This window comes from Aulonocara sp. 'chitande type north' Nkhata Bay, linkage group LG7 (genome assembly GCF_057382095.1).
Source record: "Aulonocara sp. 'chitande type north' Nkhata Bay isolate Kocher_YH1m ecotype deep benthic linkage group LG7, A_spYH_male_GT1.1, whole genome shotgun sequence".
Taxonomy (NCBI): domain Eukaryota; kingdom Metazoa; phylum Chordata; class Actinopteri; order Cichliformes; family Cichlidae; genus Aulonocara; species Aulonocara sp. 'chitande type north' Nkhata Bay.
Window position 1 is genome coordinate 19705892 of NC_141350.1, and position 18545 is coordinate 19724436.

The following is an 18545-nucleotide window of genomic DNA, read 5'->3' on the forward strand; positions in this document are numbered from 1 at the left end:
GTTGTAGTTTCTTATCATTTTCTGTCTTATAGTACGCATATAAAAATGTAGAGGTTTATGAATTTAGTTTTAGCCCTTGGCTCTTCAAAGTAGAAGACATTGTCTTACATCAGTATAAAGAATGACAGGCATTTAACAAACTCAAAAACAAAACATCAGAATCTCTTATACAAGAAAGTATTTATAGGCAGTGACCCTGAGGAGATGGTATGACTAACACAAAAACTTCCTCTGTCGTTTCTTCAAAGTGGTGAAAATCCTCAGAAATATTAGTGAATTGCTTGGGGTATTCTCTTCTAGTGTTTTGACAGGATTCGGCATGTGGTCCTGAAGTAAAATGTCACAATTTGACATTTAGTGTCAGAAGTGTGAGTTACTGGAAAAGGTGAGGTACAGGCTGGAGTGCAGCACCAAGCTATTTGGTGTCAATTACTTGGTGTAACACCAGGTAAATGTGTTCTAAAGCTGTTTTGATACAGAAAACACTGAATTAATCTGGTTAATGATTGGTTTAACAGAACCAATATGTTCGAAAGTAATAATTCCACTCCAATTGTAAAAGGATTGTTACTGTGCTTCTGATAATATTGGGGTTGTTTTTCCACTCTTTTCTTGGCAGTTAAATGAGTCTAAGGTGTGAAACTTTGCACTCCACCTCCCCAAAGACAAAATTGCATTCCTTAGCAAGGCAGCACTGAAAGCAGCCGGTGAAGGGATCCATGTGAGATGCAGAACAAAGACCAAAATTTACATATTTATTTTGGAAATAAAAAAATCTGAACCTGGATGAAAAGAAAATCAGAAACTTGGTGCAGCTTTAAGTGGAAACTTACAAGCAGTTCTGGGTGACTGTAGACTGTAGATATATTTTTCTTTATTTTTCTTTTTATTTATCTTACAAACAATAGACACGGTGAATAATGCTCACGATTCATTTTCATGCATTATATCTTGTGATAACAATTAACTGGGAGGCACATTTATGTTTAAAAAGTGCCATTCATGAACCGATAGCTTCTTTATTTAAGTAAATGCAGTGACTACATTGATGTCAAGACAAACTACTCACAAATGCTTGTCTATTTAATTGCTGAATTAATGCACAATCAAGTTAAACATTTTAGGTTATATTCAGTTAAATTGAACCTTAATTAGTCAGTTAAACGTATTTCTTAAAATAATAAAATTTTTGATATTGTCAATAATCGTTTTTTTTCTTGTTTTTGTAAGCACTGCAAAGACATTTCTAGACAGCCTCCTGCAGCCTCTTTCCGGGCCAATAGGTGGTGTGTGTGGACAGGTAACCGAGCAGAAGCGCTGATACCGTGGTCCAGATCAGACTACTGTGTGCTTCGTGGCTATCTGTCTGTGCCGATCTCTTCCTGCAGGGGTCGCTGCAGTCACCTGCATACGCCACTGTTTACGGAAGTCCAAGTGACGTGTCAGTGTCCAGCGAAGCATTGTGGGAAAGAAAGTGGAGCTGACACGGCCGCTGATGGCAGACTGCTCAATTTAGCAGATATCTTCGACTAGTAAGCAGCCGTAAGAAGCAGAAATTTAGGGTAACGATGCGACTCCTTGAAGCTAATGTCAGCTGGCTGTGAGGAGGTCGGACTTATGCCGGTGTCATCGCTGCTCACCTGCGCACGGGCGCTCGAAGCACAGAAGTGGGATCCCGTATCAATGGACCGCAGCGTTTTTATTTCCTTTTCCGAGGGAGGCGAATAAAGTAGTGACGGATTATATCCCCCCACGGTGGATGGGTGGTGGGGGGGCGACCGCGCTCCCACATTCCTTTCAACGTTTAAAGTATTTCTGAGGTTTTCTATCGAAAGGCGCCGTCAAAGATGTCGACCAGCAGTCCCGAGGCGGTGAAGAAATTACTAGAGAACATGCAGACGGATCTGCGGTCTCTCTCCATGGAGTGCAAGAAGAAATTCCCCCCTGTCAAAGAGGTTAGCCTGCTAGTTAGCTTCACCGAGCCCCGATTTTTAGCAGTTTGCATCCGTTTGTGAAGTTTTATGTTTTTATTAGGATTTACATTAAAAAATGTATGCGCTCGTTCTGTCACAGCAACCGTGGGGCCTTTGAGTTGTTCCCATACTGTACTTCTCATAAGTTGTATCAGCTGCTGGGCCTCCCTACGCTTAATATGTTTGGTGTAATGCGTTTAAACAGAAGCAGATTCACAAAAACACCGAGCTAAACTTTTTTACGTAGCTACACTTTAAGTATCTTTGTTAGATGTAACTTATGTCAAAGGCGAAAACACTGAAGTTAAATTTTCAGTGGCTATAAAAAGGCAAGTAAAAGTGAGAAAACGTGTATTTTGGGGATGGGGTGAACTAACTATTCAAGTCAAGCAATGTAAATGTACTTTATTTTGTATTTTATTTGATGCTAGCATCTTTGGGCAAGAGTGGTTGGGCCACTGTCACCCACCTTGCATAGGGTTCACATCAAAGTTATTATAGTTCAGTAAAACTAAATGTGAGAAAACATTTTAGTTAGCTAAAATAAAAACTAGACCTTCTAGAACTAGAAGCGATTTGAATGGGAAAAACAAACTAAAATAAAATGTATAATAGATGAAATATACTTAGTTTTGTTATCTGTTAATTTGTTAAAATTTGCTATCACAAACTGCCTGATGAGGCTTTTATGATCATGTTTTTTGAGGCTTTTGATGTCTACAAGACTGAGTCAGCATTCAAAAGGTTCTGTTTATATTTTAATATCTCTACAGATTTTTTTTTAAAAATCTACAACTAACACTGAAATTAATAAAAACTAAAGTGAAACCAGTCAACCTGCTATGGAAACTCACTGAAACTTAAAAAGGAAAACTAACAATATAATAAAAAGTAATCAGAAAATACAAAACTGTATTAACTCAGACTCAGAGTCCATGCAGGTGTCTGGCTGCAGAAATCAAAGATACATGGGAAACGCAGTCATTTTTAAAACCAGATGTGATATGAGCATGGATGCCACAGATATCATTTGACAGGGAGTGATTCTCATGATATAAGCGAACAGGCCCTTAAAACCTTTATTCCAATTTATCTTTATTTTTTAAAGTAAAAAGTCTTTGTTTTTAAGGGCTTTGGTGATACTCGGCCTCTGTTGACCTGTCCTGTCTGCAGTCTGACACTGAGAGTTGGTTTCAACAGGCTTGCTAGTTACTGACCCAGCCAAGTGATTTCACACACACATTGTTGTTTGAATGACTTACTGTATTATTAAGGCCTTCACACTGGCTTTGTTGCGTGGCACTGTTTTGTTGGTGACATTTCTGATTACTCAATGACTGGAGCACAAACAATACAAGGCCGTGTACAAAAGAAGTACACTTGAACATTTCACTTAGAAATGTAAGCAGTAGTAGCATGATAAAATGTCAAGTTTAACTGTACAGCAGGCATATGCGGGGGCATAGACAACAATGTCGGCAACACTTGTAACTCATCAGTATTCATATTGGAACAACCGCTGGTAGTCGAGGCTGACGTCTTTATGTGAGGCTTTTGTGACCACAGCAGCACTCGTCAGCCAGCTCAGCAGAGCAATTCATATCATGCCATGGCAGCTTAGTTTGTTTCCCCTCAGGGTTCACCTTGGATAGAAGCAACATTCCCATGGAGAAAAAAAGGGGAAATAGCTCAGCAAGTGCTTCCATTTCCTTTGTGTTTTGCTCACTACAGATTTAGTCCATTGACTTCAGTGGTTGATGTTTCAAAATGAGTGGTATGGCCATCAAAAGACATGGCACGCGACTGATCTTACGTGTTGAACTGATTTCTGGCCCTTGCCTAAGGGGTCTTATGAAGTTGCTTCAAATATTGATTTATCATCAGTGAGGTTTTCCCATCCTTATCAGGCTTTTTTCCCCCAAGAGATCAGAGTATTGAAGAGATCCCTTTTGATGTTCCTCCCAACCTGAGTTACCGCCCGCTCTGATCAATGGTGTTGTGATTGAAACAACGTTTTCCAATCGAAACTGTCATGGTTAAATTTGCGGCGATGTTGTCATGCGAGAAACAATCAGGGTACTGTGGTTGCTCTTTGAATTGATTTGTGCAGCTTTTTCATCGTGCTAATGTGGCCATTTTTTTCCCTCATCCTTAGCGTCTACGTTTTAGAGAACTGTTCTAGGGACTTCTAAGGGACTTATGTCTGTAGTTTAATTGTAAAACTAAAATCTCAAATCCTTGCAGCTTTACTACTGAAGAACAAAATGTGCTTTTTCCCAGACTGTCTTCATTCCATTTCCTCTCCTGTTTCTCAGTCCATCTCCCACAGTGACACTACATGCAAGAGAACGAATCACATTGTTTGTTTGTTTTTCTTTTTTCTTCTCCCTCAATCACTCATAGCCTGTCTTACAAAAACAGCACATGTAATGTAATAGAATAGAATAGCCTTTTATTCTACAACCAAATTATTATATACATTTTCAATTAAATAATGAATGAAATGGAAATAAGTATTTGATCACTTGAATTTTTGTGGTCACTTCCAAACAAATGAACAGTCTGTATTTTTTATGGTATATAATTTTAATGGAGAGAAACATTATATCAGCCAAAGATTCTGACAAAACTCATTGTATAAAAGTTACAAATTAATTTGCATGTCATTGAGTGGGAAACAAAATTGATCTGCTACAATTCAGAAAGAATCTGGCCTAAGCCTACCCCTAACCCATTGATTGATTCATTAGATTACAGATACTTCTGACCTCAACTCATTATGTGTCTAAAGCATACCTGTCCACAAAATCAGTTTCTTCCAATCCAACCTTTCCACCACCATGTGTGACACCAAACAGGTGCCAAAAAATGCTGCACACAGCCACCAGCAAGAAGCTTGGTGAGAAGGTGAAAACTGTCAATGTGGTTATTTGGAAATGACCATCAGTCACCCTCTGTCTGAGGCAAGAGCTTGCTGCATGGTACAGGACTTCACCAAACTAAAGGGCTAATGGTTTGGGCCATATATCAACAGCTTCCTTTCCCTTAACTAGAAAACTGAAGATGGGTCTTGGATGAGTCTTTCTGCATGACAGTTACCCGAAACATATTACCAAGGCAACAAAGAAGAAGCAAATTACCATACCATACCATACCACCTTTATTTATAAAGCACTTTAACATAAAACCAGAGTTCACAAAGTGCTGTACATGCTAATAGCATAAGTAAAGAAAATTAAAATGAGATAAGATAAAATAAATAACTAAAAAACTAAAATAAATTGAAACATGTTAAATTAAGGTCATGAAGTGACCATAGCAAGTCTCCAGACCTCATTCCTATGGAAAATCTGTGGAGTGAGCTGAAGCTTCAGTCGCCAAGTGACAGCCAAGAAACCTAAAGGATTTAGAGTTTCTGTAAAGAGGAGTGGGCTAAATTCCCTCCTGAGATGTTTCAAACCTGGTGACCAACTACAAGAAATGTCTTCCCACTGTGCTTGCCAATTAGAGTTTCTCCAAATACTAAGTCATGTTTTGTAGGTTTTTGGTTGATATTCTCTCTCTCTCTATATTAAAATAAAATTACTATTAAAAATTAGAGAATGTTCATTATTTTGTAAGAGAGCAATCCTACAAGAGTGTCAACTAATTATTTCCAGCCAGCCTTGAAAATTTTCAAATGTATATCGTGATAGATATTTTTGGACATATCGCCCTGCTCTATATACTATACAGACTATACTCTCACTGTTACATTGAAAAAGGCCTTTCAGAAAGTTACTCAGTTTAGAGTCTCACAGTACAACATGTTTAAGGAAGTAAATCTGTGAGTTTCGCTAATGTTGTTTTTAGACGACACAAGCTGGTTTGTAGATCAGGGTCAGTTTGACTTCGGCCACTCCTCAAGTTTATTTATATAGCACAATTCAACAATAAGGTGATTCAAAGTGCTTTACAGAGACATTAAAAAACTAAAGCATGATTTAAAATTGATTAAAAAAACAGTACATAAAATCAGAACGGTAGATAAGACCAGTAGTTAAAATGTAAGTTTTGAAATTTAAGCTTAAAAGTGTGGATTTGGTGTTTTACTCAAATGCAGCTGAGAATAGGTGAGTCTTCAACCTGGATTTAAATAAACTGAGTGTTTCAGCTGATCTGAGGCTTTCTGGGAGTTTGTTCCAGATATAAGGAGCATAAAAGCTGAATGCAGCTTCTCCATTTCTGGTTCTGACTCTGGGAACTGATAAAAAACCGGATCCAGATGACCTGAGGGATCTGGATGGTTCATACTGGGTCAGGAGGTCACTGATGTATTTTGGTCCTAAACCATTCAGAGCTTTATAGACCCTCATCAGAACTTTAAAGTCTATCCTCTGATGGACAGGCAGCCAGTGTAAAGACCTCAGAGCTGGACTGATGTGATCCACTGTTTTGGTCTTAGTGAGGACTCGAGCAGCAGAGATCTGAATGAGCTGTAGTTGTCTGACTTTTTAGGTAGACCTGTATAGATGCTGTTACAGTAGTCAAGCCTGCTAAAGATGAATGCATGGACTAGTTGTAAGAAGAGTAAGAAGTACTAAATGACTTTTTTAGTTTTTCTGTTTGTGTACTCCCAGTCAAGTCCTGAGATTTCAAACTTAGCATCTCATTCTTTATGTAATGTCCTCGAATCCCACATGTGGTCATGTTTACACAGTGTTTTGCACATGATACTGATAATGGTCAAATAATAAAATACTGGTGGTTGGTATCAGATTAGCAGATAAATGATGTCTATTCTGAAAAGCAGTAACCTTTTGACTTTTTCCTTGTGTTGAGCACATTCAGAATTTTGTTTAGTGATGGCCTAAATAATCTGCTTTGAAAGCTGTTAAAGTGAACACATACCAAGTGTCTTTGAAGGTGGATACAAACTCAAAGAATTAATTCTCAGCCAGGGATTCTCTGCAGCGTGCTGCTTAATGTGACTGATAATGTATCTGTTCAGTGATACCAGAATAGTTGACTTTATGACATAGATAAGAGGGCAAGGTTTTTAACTGATAAATTTTACTAGAGTAACACTGCAGTTACCTTTGAATAGACTTTCAGATACACCAATAAAAGAACTCATGTATTAACATAGACAGTTTCTGGTGTCTCTCTCTGTTGCAATGGCATCATCAGGCCAGTGGTATTATCCTCAACAGTGTGGAGGCTTTTTAATGCTGACAGTTTTCCAGAGACAAGTGGAGGGGATACTTTTTACGCTAGAAAGCTTAAACAGCACTTTCTATGAGGAAGCAGAGAGAAAGATCAGTTTGTCTGCTGGGGAGAAATGTTGCAACTTCCTGTCAACCACAGACTCTAACAATTAGTAGGCTAATGTGAAAATATTTTTATTGTGAAAAGTTTTAATGGTTTTGTGGAAACTCACTGGCATTTTTTTCATATGGGAGGGTTCAGTTGGAGGCGGAATAAAGGACACACAATCTGTTTCTAATTAGAGAACTTGCTTGTCTCTGTTCAACTGACACACAGATTGTCAGTTCATATATGCCTTTAGTTCTCCTTTCATTTTTATAGAGTAGTCACTGTGGTTATTAACAGATATGGCTACTTCGGCAAAGGCAGGCCTTTTAAAAAGTACAATCCACTCTCTCATCACAACGTCAAAAACTTTGACTTAACAAAGTGCGCACATATTTCCCACGACTTTGTCTGCATGCTGCAATATTTCTAGTGCTCTCTTTTGAGTTGAATAGATAGTTGTTGTTGCACAGGTTGCAAATACACTCACTGGCCACTTCATTTATTACATCTTGCTAGTAACAGGTTGGACCCACGTTTCCCCTCAGAACTGCTTTAATCTTCATGATGCAAATTCAACGAGGTGCTGGAAACATTCATCAGAGATTTTTTGGTCCATATTGACATGACAGCATCACACAGTTCCTGCAAATTGTTCAGCTGGATTTCCATTATACCAGTGTCCCGTTCCACCACATCTCAAAGGTGCCCTATTGGATTGAGATCTGGTGACTGGAGGTCATCTAGATGCGCTGAACTTGCTGTCAGGAAACCAGTTTGAGATAATTTGAGATTTGTGACATGGTGCGTTATCCTGTTGGAAGGAGTCATCAGAAAATGGTTCAACTGAGGCCATAAAGGGATGGAAACGTTCATGAATACTCAATAGGTTGCAGTGTATTAAACCTGGTGGAACCTGATGCGGTCTTCTGCTGCTGAAGCCCATCTGCTTTAAAGTTCAATGTGTTTGCATTTAGAGATGCTCTCCTGAAAAACACCTTTGTTGTAACAAGTGGTTATCTTCCAGTTAGCTCAAAGCAGTGTAGCCATGCTCCTCTGACCTCTGACATCACTGAGGCGTTTTCACCCAAAGAACTGACGCTATTCTCTGTAAACTCTAGAGATGGTTGTGCAGAAAATGCCTGTAGATCGTCGTTTTTTTGCAAATCCTCAAACATGCCTGTCTCGCACCGACATCTATGTTCACAGTTACTTAAATCACATTTCTTTTCCATTCCGATACTCACTTTGAACTTCAGCAGGTCTTGATCATGTCTACATGCTTAAATGCATCATGTTGCAGCCATGTGATTGGTTGATTACGTATTTATGTTAACGAGCAGTTAAACAGTGTTTATTGTATAGTTATAAGGGGTTCACAGTTGTGAAGATGGCACAACACATCCTGGCCTGCAGTTAACAGCAAAGGCTCATGTTTGATATGCTGTATAATTGTGTCGTAACTAATTGTTGCAGTCTGAAACTCTTTCTGTCACAGCTTATGCAAAGCCAGAATTTGCTGTTCTGATGCTGGATTTTTCACTCGTCTGTGCTGATGGAAATATCAAAAGTAGCAACAGGAAGGTTGCAATTATTTCAGACTAAAAAAAGCTCTCTGCGCTCCCCTCATTTTCCTGCAAGCCGCTATGGTTCGGTTTCTGGAACAAAAGGAGAAGAGGGAGAGAAGCTTTTTTTTTTTTTTTTAGGGAGCTGTATGGTAAAAGATTTTCTGAAAAAGCTTAGCCATTAAGCAGGGGTTGTTACCAGCCGTTTAGTAATTTATGAATTGCGATCCTCCAAAGTGGCTCGACTTTTGTGACATGTTGGTGTATTGTAATCATGTTGTTACAGTATTTATCCCGTCAGTGGTGCCTAATCCAAAGAGGTGTGCCTTTTTTAAAAATGTCTTTCTTTAGCCAAAATTATACCAGCCTTTTAAAAAGGCAGTGTGTGTACTTCTGTAGCCACAAAGGTTAAAGCATTATGTTGTTTTCGTGAGGAGAAATACAAGACAGATGGCAGTACTGGCCCTGCAGACGGCCTTTGAGAAGAACTGCTCATAATAAGTTTTAAACAGTTTTTTAAAACATGTCTAAACAGGTGTTTTTTGTATGTGGAACAACTGGGGCAAGAAGTGAAATTACAGTTAAAATTGAAACCATGTAGGAATGAGGAGTGGAGTATTGATGGGAAGCAAAGATGGGAAAGAAAACATCTTGAGAGGCTTGCCGTGGCATGCAGTTGTTGAAGAAAGATAAGAGCGGCCTCTCCGTCCCCACTTGCCATCCTCCTCCTTTTACCCTTCCCCATTCTTGACAGTGCTCCTCACAGCTGTTCTGAACATCTCAAGCTTAGAGGAATACCTCACTGGGTGTTCCTCATAAGATGAAGATGTTTTTCTACAACTGGGCCTTCCTATTTTCCGCTACACCCACCATTACAAGTAGCCATGTCTACCACCAGCGGTGCATGTATGCTGCACTGTCAGCACCTTTCAATTTGATGTCACATCAAACAGTTACCTAAATGTCTGTCCTCTTTCCTCTCTAGGCTGCAGAGTCTGGTATAGTGAAGATTAAGACGATAGCAGCCAGGAACACAGACATATTAGCAGGTGAGTGATAATAGAAGTACTTAGTTGTTCTTCAATTGGCTATGTGTGCAGAGCTAGTGCTTTACACTGCAACAAGCTTATATTCAAATGTTCAGGGAGATGGCAGTATTCATGATTTTCTGTTCACACAACTGCATCCTGCATACAAGTGACAGACTGAAATAGTCACTGGGCTTTCATGTATTTTCCTTTCATAATGCATGCATTCAGCCAAAGGCAAGTCATGTACAAACGGCCTTTGACTCCACCCCAAAAAAACCAAACAAAAAAAGTCATTGTGTTTATTAAGTTATATGATAAATGAGTCTTTTATTTCCCTCCTCTCTGAGCTTTGTTTGCAGTCTTTTTCTGGCTCTTTCTAGCTTGTTGCTCTGAATTATTGAAGTATTTTCAAACGGGGCTGGTCTCTCAGCACTCGTATGGAAAATTGGTTCTAGCGCCGTCTCTGTAAACAAGTCTAGCTTTTTGGTAGCATTTGCAGAGTTGACACATAGTTGACATTTCCTGAGTTCCACTGATGACTGTCCACAACCTGCTGCCCCTCTGTAGCTGTGAACTGTACAGCAGCTCACTGTTCACTGTTTCAACTTTAAGTCTACTTGACGCATCAACTTTATGGTGATTAACTGGGAAACCTGTTGTGCAGGTGTAAATAACTGGTGAACCTAAATTCAGTTTACTGGAAAAGGAAATAATGCACTTTTCACTTTTAAGTGCTGTTTAAAATGAGATGATAAAAACCTCAGTGCAAAATGGGTACCTTTTTTTTTATTATTATAATTGTTGAGCTAGAATAGTGTTGCATGATTCACACTTGAGAATAATTGTTATTGTAAGTTGATACCTCCATGTATTCTTTTCATTTACTCTCCAAAGTTTTCGTTCTGCAGTACCAGACTTCATGAAATCAGAAGCAAAACAAAAGCAAACACATGTATTTTTTTTTTTTTACTTTAAGGCATTTTATTAGAAGTAAATTGCATGATGACATCTTTAAAAAAAGATTATTTGTGTCCTTTATTTGTGTCCCTTTTTCCTGCAGCCCTAAAGGAGAACAGCTCAGAGGTTGTGCAGCCTTTCCTGATGGGCTGTGGCACCAAAGAGCCAAAGATCACACAGCTGTGTTTGGCTGCCATCCAGAGACTCATGTCCCATGAGGTCGTATCTGAGGTGAGGGCTATAAGCTAGCCTTTTATTTGAAAATAGGATATTTATATTTTCATATGTATGATCTGCAGATGTGTACACAAGAAGGGAATCTAGTGTGTAGAAGGCCAAATAAAACCACAGTGTGGTAACAAGCAGTGCCGAATTGAGGACAGTTTGATTGATACATGTTAATTTACACACATCACAATAAATGCAATAATAATCATCAGGCTGTTAGACTAATGCACTCATTGGTGAGTTGCTTTTGGCAGGTGCACTCAGTAAGAGGCCTTTGCTGATCCGCTGTGTGACATTGAGCTTCACAAATACAGTGTGATTGTTATTTCAAAGAGTGGCGAGTCGGTGCGTGCGTCCTTGTTGGAAGGTTGTTCCCAAGCGAAGAAAACTCTTTTATAGAGAACACAGCCATGAAAAACACATTTTTCGAGTTTGTGATCGAACGACTCATTAAAAACAACGGAAAGTAGATGTGCTGTTTTTCTTTTTTAGCATTATTTGAATCTTTCGGGTTGTGGCCTTCTGTTGTTTTTTGTTTGATTACCTGGAAGTAAATAAAGACTGTTTTAAACCTCAATGTTTCATGCTCACCTTCAGTGTGTAAGCATGGACAAATTAAGGCTTGATTGATATCCAATTGGGTCAATACTGCAAGCACTGCAACACATCAATACCCAATCAAGCAGTGTAAATTAAATTTGACCTCGTTCCTGGCGCAAAGGCGCAGACCACCTTTACCACTTCCACTGCTCATTTTCGTGAAACCCGTTGACCTAGAAAATCTATTACTTGAACAGTTTAACATCATCTTTATGCGCAGTGGCAGTTAAACAACTCAGAAAAACGGAGTGGAATAAGGTACCGATCTCAGGAAAGGGGAGGCTACAATAACTTCCAAATTGAAATCGTCGTTTAATGGTAGCCTGTGAAATGGGTGTAGGGGTTTTCGACCTTTTAAACAACGCAGCTTTTGGCAGACCTGAGATGTGAGCGGTTTCCAAGATGTTACCCCAGAGGTGTTAGCACACTGCAAAGCAGGCTTTCTTCATTTTAATCATCATTTGTTGGATTACACTAAAATAGATTTCAAAGCTCTGTTTGTTTTTGTTAGTTTTCTTTTTTTTTTCCTTTGGTGGGAGAAAAGATGCGCTCGGCATTCCCTGAGAAAATTCTTTGTCAGAACTGGTCACGCTGGGTTACTTAGCGCTAATTCTTATCAACTATTTTTGTCACACAGATCTCGCTCTCACGCTCTGTCTCTCTCTTTCCACGCAGTAGTTTACCTCAAACACTGAAATGTTCTGAATCCCAGGACATCCAAGAAGAAACTTAACTAAATTTAAACCCTTGTTGCTGACCAGAGGAAAAATGGCTGTTTCTTAAAGCTGTATCCTTGAAAATAGCTGTGAATTTTAACTGTGAATTAAAAGGAATAATACATTTTTAATCATTCAGATTCATTGTTATTTCCCCCACTCACCAGTAGTAGATGGGTAGTAATGTTAGTTAAACAGACTGAGAGTTTAAGCGTTTAGTATTTTATTTTACAAATACAAAAACGTTTGCACACAAAAACAGCACAGCGTGGGGAGCGGGTTGATGCAGGTCAATCCAGTAAAACAGAAAGCAGCTTCTAACCTGTGCTGTTTCGTTTCATAAAAAGAAAGAAAAAGAAATCCTAAACTTCTTGAACCTCCATGGCCAAAACAACAAAACGATGCAGGAGTAGCTCCCCTAAAACGGTGGTCTCTAACAAAAGCAGCCAGGAGCAGAGGACAGGTGAACCACACCAAGTAGGCGGGACATAGGAGAAAGACAGGATGGTGAAGAAGTACAGGCCTCTCCAAACCAACTGAGATTTAGTTCCCATCTATCTCCCCAAGCATGTCTTGTCTATTCACGGAGATCTCAGCAATAAATTCACATCATTTCATTCTTGAATCCACCTGGACATTTGTGCCAAATTTGCAGAAGTTCCTTAAGGCATTGCTGAGATATTGCATTGAGGAGAGTAGACGACTAAAGCAGTGCCTTCAGGCAGGGCTGTGGCAGAGCATAAGACGCGTTCATATTTGAAAATTGAGTTTGTTTGTTATCTTGTGAATTGAGCCAGTTACACATAAAAGCAGCTGTTAGGGGGATGCATGTAGATTTATTTTGGATAGCTTGACCCTGAGAAAGGACGTGCGGTGTCACTTACTATCAGCAGAAACTGACAGTGAGATCTGGTGTTATTGAACTGGGTGATGTTGTAACCCCAAGCAGGCACAACCATCTGCTCCCACAAGAGTGTGTTTTTGTGCATGTCTATTATTTATGGCTGTTACCTTGGGCAAGCCAAAGGCCTGATATCAGCTAGGAACTCTGATAATGCCTCCTAAATTCAGAGTGTGGCTATGTACTTTAGTTGTGTGTGTGTGTGTTTGTGAAACAGGCAGCAGCAGGGAACATCATCAACATGTTGTGGCAGCTGATGGAAAATGGTTTGGAAGAGCTGAAACTTTTACAGACAGTCCTCGTCCTGTTGACCACCAACACAGTTGTACATGATGAAGTGCTATCCAAGGTAAAAGCATAGACACACACACTGTTTGCATGTATTATATGGATGAACAGTATAGTAGCAGTAGTTTGTTTTTTCCCCTGTGCCCAGGCTATTGTGCTGTGTTTTCGTCTGCACTTCACCAAGGACAACATCACCAACAACACAGCAGCTGCCACCGTTAGACAAGTTGTCACCGTGGTGTTTGAGAGGATGGTGGCTGAGGACGAGCGCTTTAAAGGTTAGAGTTCATTGGTTCTGAAAGTAGGAAGATGATACAGTAAAATTCTGAGATGCTTAATATTACAGATGGTGTGAAAAACTGAAAAGTACATCTTTACACCTTAAGCTATTTAAATAGAACATAGATAAAAATGCTTTTTAATTGCAAGCTAATTTACTGTGTAATGTATTTTGTATTTAACCTCAAGGCATTGTGGAGCAGCCCCCTCCTGTCCAGGGAAACACCAACCGCCGGTCTGTTAGCACTTTGAGACCCAGTGCAAAGGATGCATACATGCTGTTTCAGGTATGTCCACCAGGGGGCGGTAGCCTTCTATAAGCCGTCCTGCCCTCTTGTCAGAGTTGGTTAGATGCTGATTTTGAGATCTTTCTTATAATCTCAAATTGAGGTCCAGTAAAACTAATTCAGAAATATTTCTTTTCATCTCTGAAATGAAGTAATTTTTTTAAAGAGGGATTCGGTTGTCTTGAAGTCTTTCACCCACATTACACTTTCATGTGATGATGATTGTTCTTCACGCAGAGCTCGGTCAAAGCCCTGTTTCAGCCACTGTGATGTGGGTAGGACAACACTGCATTGTTTTGAAGGCTGTTGTTCACCTTCCTGCAGGACTTGTGCCAGCTGGTGAATGCTGACGCCCCCTACTGGCTGGTGGGGATGACAGAGATGACACGGACGTTTGGCCTTGAGCTGCTGGAGTCTGTTCTTAATGATTTCCCCGGTGTATTCCTGCAGGTAAAGAGAGAAAAAAGAGCGAGTTTGTGAACATCTAGACCAGGGGTGGGCAATCTCAGTCCACGAGGGCTGGTGTCCCTGCAGGTTTTAGATGTGTCCTCAAACCAACACAGCTGATTTAAATGGCTAAATTAGCTCCTCAACATGTCCTGAAGTTCTCCAGAGGCCTGGTAACGAACTAATCATGTGCTTCAGGTGTGTTGACCGAAGGTGAGATCTAAAACCTGCAGGGACACCGCCCCTCGTGGACTGAGATTGCCCACCCCTGATCTAGACCAAAAACAAGGTGTCAGACCAGAAGTGGCAAAAAAGAGAAAAGTCTGCTCATTGTTAGGTTCCAACTTTTTTTATTTTAAAAGGTTTAGATCCATCTGATCCATCTTGTCCTTTCAATAAAATTCTTAATGAAACATTCTACAATAAAATAAATTAATTCACAGGATGTTTTGGTCTCCCTTTGTTTCCTACCCAGCATCAGGAGTTCAGTTTCCTGCTAAAAGAAAGAGTTTGTCCCCTCGTCATCAAGCTCTTCTCCCCTAACATCAAGTTCCGGCAGGGCAGCAGCAGCGCTGCTTCACCAGCTCCTGTGGAGAAACCTTACTTCCCCATCTGCATGAGGTTGCTGCGTGTGGTCTCCGTCCTCATCAAGCACTTCTACAGCTTACTGGTAAGTAACTGATCCGTTGCGATGGTTGGGTGGTCAAAACAGTTGTCTGATGGTTGTTTTTTTATGTCTATGGGATTTTCTTAAGCACAGAGCTGATGCACTTAATTGATCCAGTCAGATTAGCATTGGCTTACCCAAGCAGTAGTTTTGTCTTAGTTCTCCTCCAAGCACTTTAATGAGCTTAACTACAATCGAGTAACTCAGCATTCCAGCTGTTTTTATTTAGTGGCATTTATTCAATTTTTGAGATGGAATTTTTTTTTCTTCTTTTTGCTCAAATTGATCAAAAAGCCGTTCCACTTCCACAAAGCCAGAAGGTATTCAGAGATTTTGCATCACTTTCAGTCTGATATGTGTGTGCTTGGCTTGCAGGTGACTGAGTGTGAGATCTTCTTGTCTCTGTTGGTGAAATTTCTGGATGGGGAGAAGCCTCAGTGGCTCAGAGCAGTGGCTGTGGAATCAGTCCACAGACTGTGTGTGCAGCCTCATTTGTTACGGTAAGCAGCTTTAAAAAAACAACACAGATTTTTAGTTACAGGGTCTGGAAACTTACGTTTTTTTTTTCCTACTTTAGTTTAAAAAAATATAGCTGATTCTGCACAATTACATTCATTAAACCCTTTTGTGACTAAGGTTGTTTAACTGTTTCTCAGAGTGCAGTTTGGCCTAATGAAACTTGGCAAAGTCTGAAGTGTCCTTTTTTTTTTCTTTCTAATACAACCCCACACTGCTGTGATCTCACTCTGCTCTTCTCTGTTTCAGTTCGTTCTGCCAGTCTTATGACATGAAGCAGCACTCCACTAAAGTGTTCAGAGACATTGTCAATGCCCTGGGATCCTTCATCCAGTCCCTCTTCATCGTTCCCAATGCGGGAAACGTGGCTGCTGTCGGCGCGCCAGCTGGTAAGTTGACTGAGTTGTCCTTATTTAGAATTTCTATTGATGTCAAGGAGATGTGTTCAAATGGGCCTGAAATTCAGATTTACTGCACTTATACCCCCTTACCTCATTCCTCTCCGGCTTTTGTTGTAGGTGGGTCGGGTTCAGGTGCTCAAGGCACAGCACAAGGCGGTCCAGGCACAGGAGGGGTCAGCGGCACCCTGACTACCCAGGCTGCATTTGAATACCGTGGTACCTGGATCCCCCTTATGACTGTTAGTGTCCAGGGAAGCGCCAAGGCCACCTAGTAAGAATTTCTTTTGTACATACTGAATAATCTCCCCTTATTTATTGTGTGTTTATAAGGATGTAATTCCAGTCACAGATGCAGAAAGTAAACAGTTCCAGGACCGACTAGCTTTGTGCTGCAAAGTGGCATAAATATAGACAAGCTTGTCATTTTTTAAATTAATTTTTTCCCCCAAGATGTTGTTTCTGACGTTAATGATACAGCAGATCAAAAGTTATTTGCTGAAAAGAAATGGCTGCCTAATATGTTAATGGTCTTGGAAAAGGAGGCAGCTCTTATATGTCAATTTTCCAGACAGAAACTTCAGTTCATGTACTTCACCTCATTTCTCTTTCTCCATCTCTCTCCCAGCTTAGAGATGCTGGACAAGGTTGAGCCCCCATCCATCCCAGAGGGCTACGCCATGTCAGTGGCCTTCAGTGCTCTGCTTGACCTGGTGAGGGGCATCACCACCATGATTGAAAGAGAACTGGCCGCGGAGGAGGAGGCAGCTGCTGAATTTAGAGAAGCTCACCCTGACCAGGAGTGGAAGCCGCAACCTGGTGAGAATGTACAGAAGGAAAAAATGTTCTTTGGAGCGTTTTATTCTCATGATACACCCTGACAAGAAGGATATTAATCAGTTGAAAATATATGAAAGCAGACATATGGAGATGGGGAAGCAGGAGTGGTGTGTATAATGGTCTAGCCTGTCATGATTCTGGGTGGTAGCACTTGTACAAACTCTAGTGACCACAATTATAGCCGAACCTCTTTATAATTTCAAATAAGAAGTGGAAAAAAATTAGAGATGATCAATTTCTTTTCTTTTTCCCCAACATGAGACTGTCCAGACTGATGTGATAGTATTTAGGAATAAACCCCGTAATGTTTTGTTTGTCTCAGGGGCTCACCTGGTGTGGGAGGAGATGGTCAACGCCTGCTGGTGCGGTCTCCTGGCTGCACTGTCTCTGCTGCTGGATGCCAGGTACGGATTCTGGAGTCAGCAGACATGTTATATATTTACAGCAGTGATTCAGACAGGAACGTTTTAAAGCTTTAGTCATTTGTAAATTGCACCACATTAAAGATTACTTTAAACGCACGATGTATGCTTAACAGATAAATACACATTTAATTTCCCGTTCAAGTGTTTGTTCAATAGAACTAGGAGGTGAGTTTTTGTGCTGCTGAAACAGACATTATCATGTTGTAGTTATTAATGAATATTAATAATAGCTCTGTGTCCAACATAACAACCCTCAGGTCAGTGGCTTAGAGTTTAATGGCCTATTTATTTTTTTTATTGGCTTGTGTTTTTATATTTTTAAATAGTCATGCAATTTAATTAAAACAATATTTCAGATGATTTCACTTACAAAATGGAAAACGATACAGAAGCCTTGAAATTAATATGGCGTGACCATGGTCTCTAATGCGGTCACTTCTCCGTTAGCTGCAGGTGTCGCTCCCATGTTAAATAGGACGGCGCCCTCAGCCTTCATCGAGCTGTATAATTTAACCAGTCTGGTATCTGGTGTCAGACTAAGTTAACTGTTCATATTTTAATACAACCTGTGCACATCTTTCACGGTGTAAAACTAACAGCAGTGGATGGAGCAGCTACAGAGTTTGCTTTTCTTCAGTTTGTTGATCAGGTGGTTCGATGCAGGACTCCCGCTCACTTTTTTCCCAGTTAAGGTTTTAATGGTGATCAGATGTTTTGGTGCTGCTGTTTTGGATGCTAGAAACATGTTTTCTTTTACTCTGAGTTCACTGTCTCGGTAATGGCTCTGCCTATTTACTGTTCACAGCGTGTAACGCTGTAGACTCTGGCTCTGACATTAAACTTTGCCAGCATCACCATCACTGCTTCTGTTGTGTTATCAGCGTTTTTGCTGAAAAACTGGAGGCTGCCTGGACTTAGGGTTGTCATACGCTGCTCCTAAATATGTTTGTAGTGCAGGGTCTGTTTTAAGTCGCAAATGGAGCTGAAATTGGTTCTCAATGCTGAAAAGACAAAGCTAATGTTGTTTTCAAACATGAAGAGATTTCCTCAAACTGTCCCCTTGGTGTCCACTCTTGAGGGAAACCTCATAGAAGTGGTGCATACGTATAAATATCTTGGCTTTTTAATTGATGAT

The 18545-nt window shown here is 40.2% G+C and overlaps 1 protein-coding gene across 2 annotated transcripts in view; it reads left to right on the forward strand.

Annotated features, from left to right (window-relative positions):
• Nucleotides 1-1440: 1440 nt before the first annotated feature.
• The window catches only part of mon2 (MON2 homolog, regulator of endosome-to-Golgi trafficking), a 34585-nt gene continuing 17480 nt past the window's right edge, over nucleotides 1441-18545 (forward strand). For both annotated transcript variants that reach the window (XM_086299290.1, XM_086299291.1), the window contains exons 1-13: nucleotides 1441-1955; nucleotides 9816-9879; nucleotides 10922-11049; nucleotides 13481-13612; nucleotides 13700-13829; nucleotides 14020-14117; nucleotides 14442-14567; nucleotides 15040-15234; nucleotides 15607-15731; nucleotides 15997-16136; nucleotides 16266-16419; nucleotides 16774-16964; nucleotides 17308-17389. In XM_086299290.1, coding sequence (XP_086155416.1) covers nucleotides 1848-1955; nucleotides 9816-9879; nucleotides 10922-11049; nucleotides 13481-13612; nucleotides 13700-13829; nucleotides 14020-14117; nucleotides 14442-14567; nucleotides 15040-15234; nucleotides 15607-15731; nucleotides 15997-16136; nucleotides 16266-16419; nucleotides 16774-16964; nucleotides 17308-17389 — 1673 coding nt within the window. In that variant the 5' untranslated portion in view covers nucleotides 1441-1847. The remainder of the gene's footprint in view (nucleotides 1956-9815; nucleotides 9880-10921; nucleotides 11050-13480; nucleotides 13613-13699; nucleotides 13830-14019; nucleotides 14118-14441; nucleotides 14568-15039; nucleotides 15235-15606; nucleotides 15732-15996; nucleotides 16137-16265; nucleotides 16420-16773; nucleotides 16965-17307; nucleotides 17390-18545) is intronic.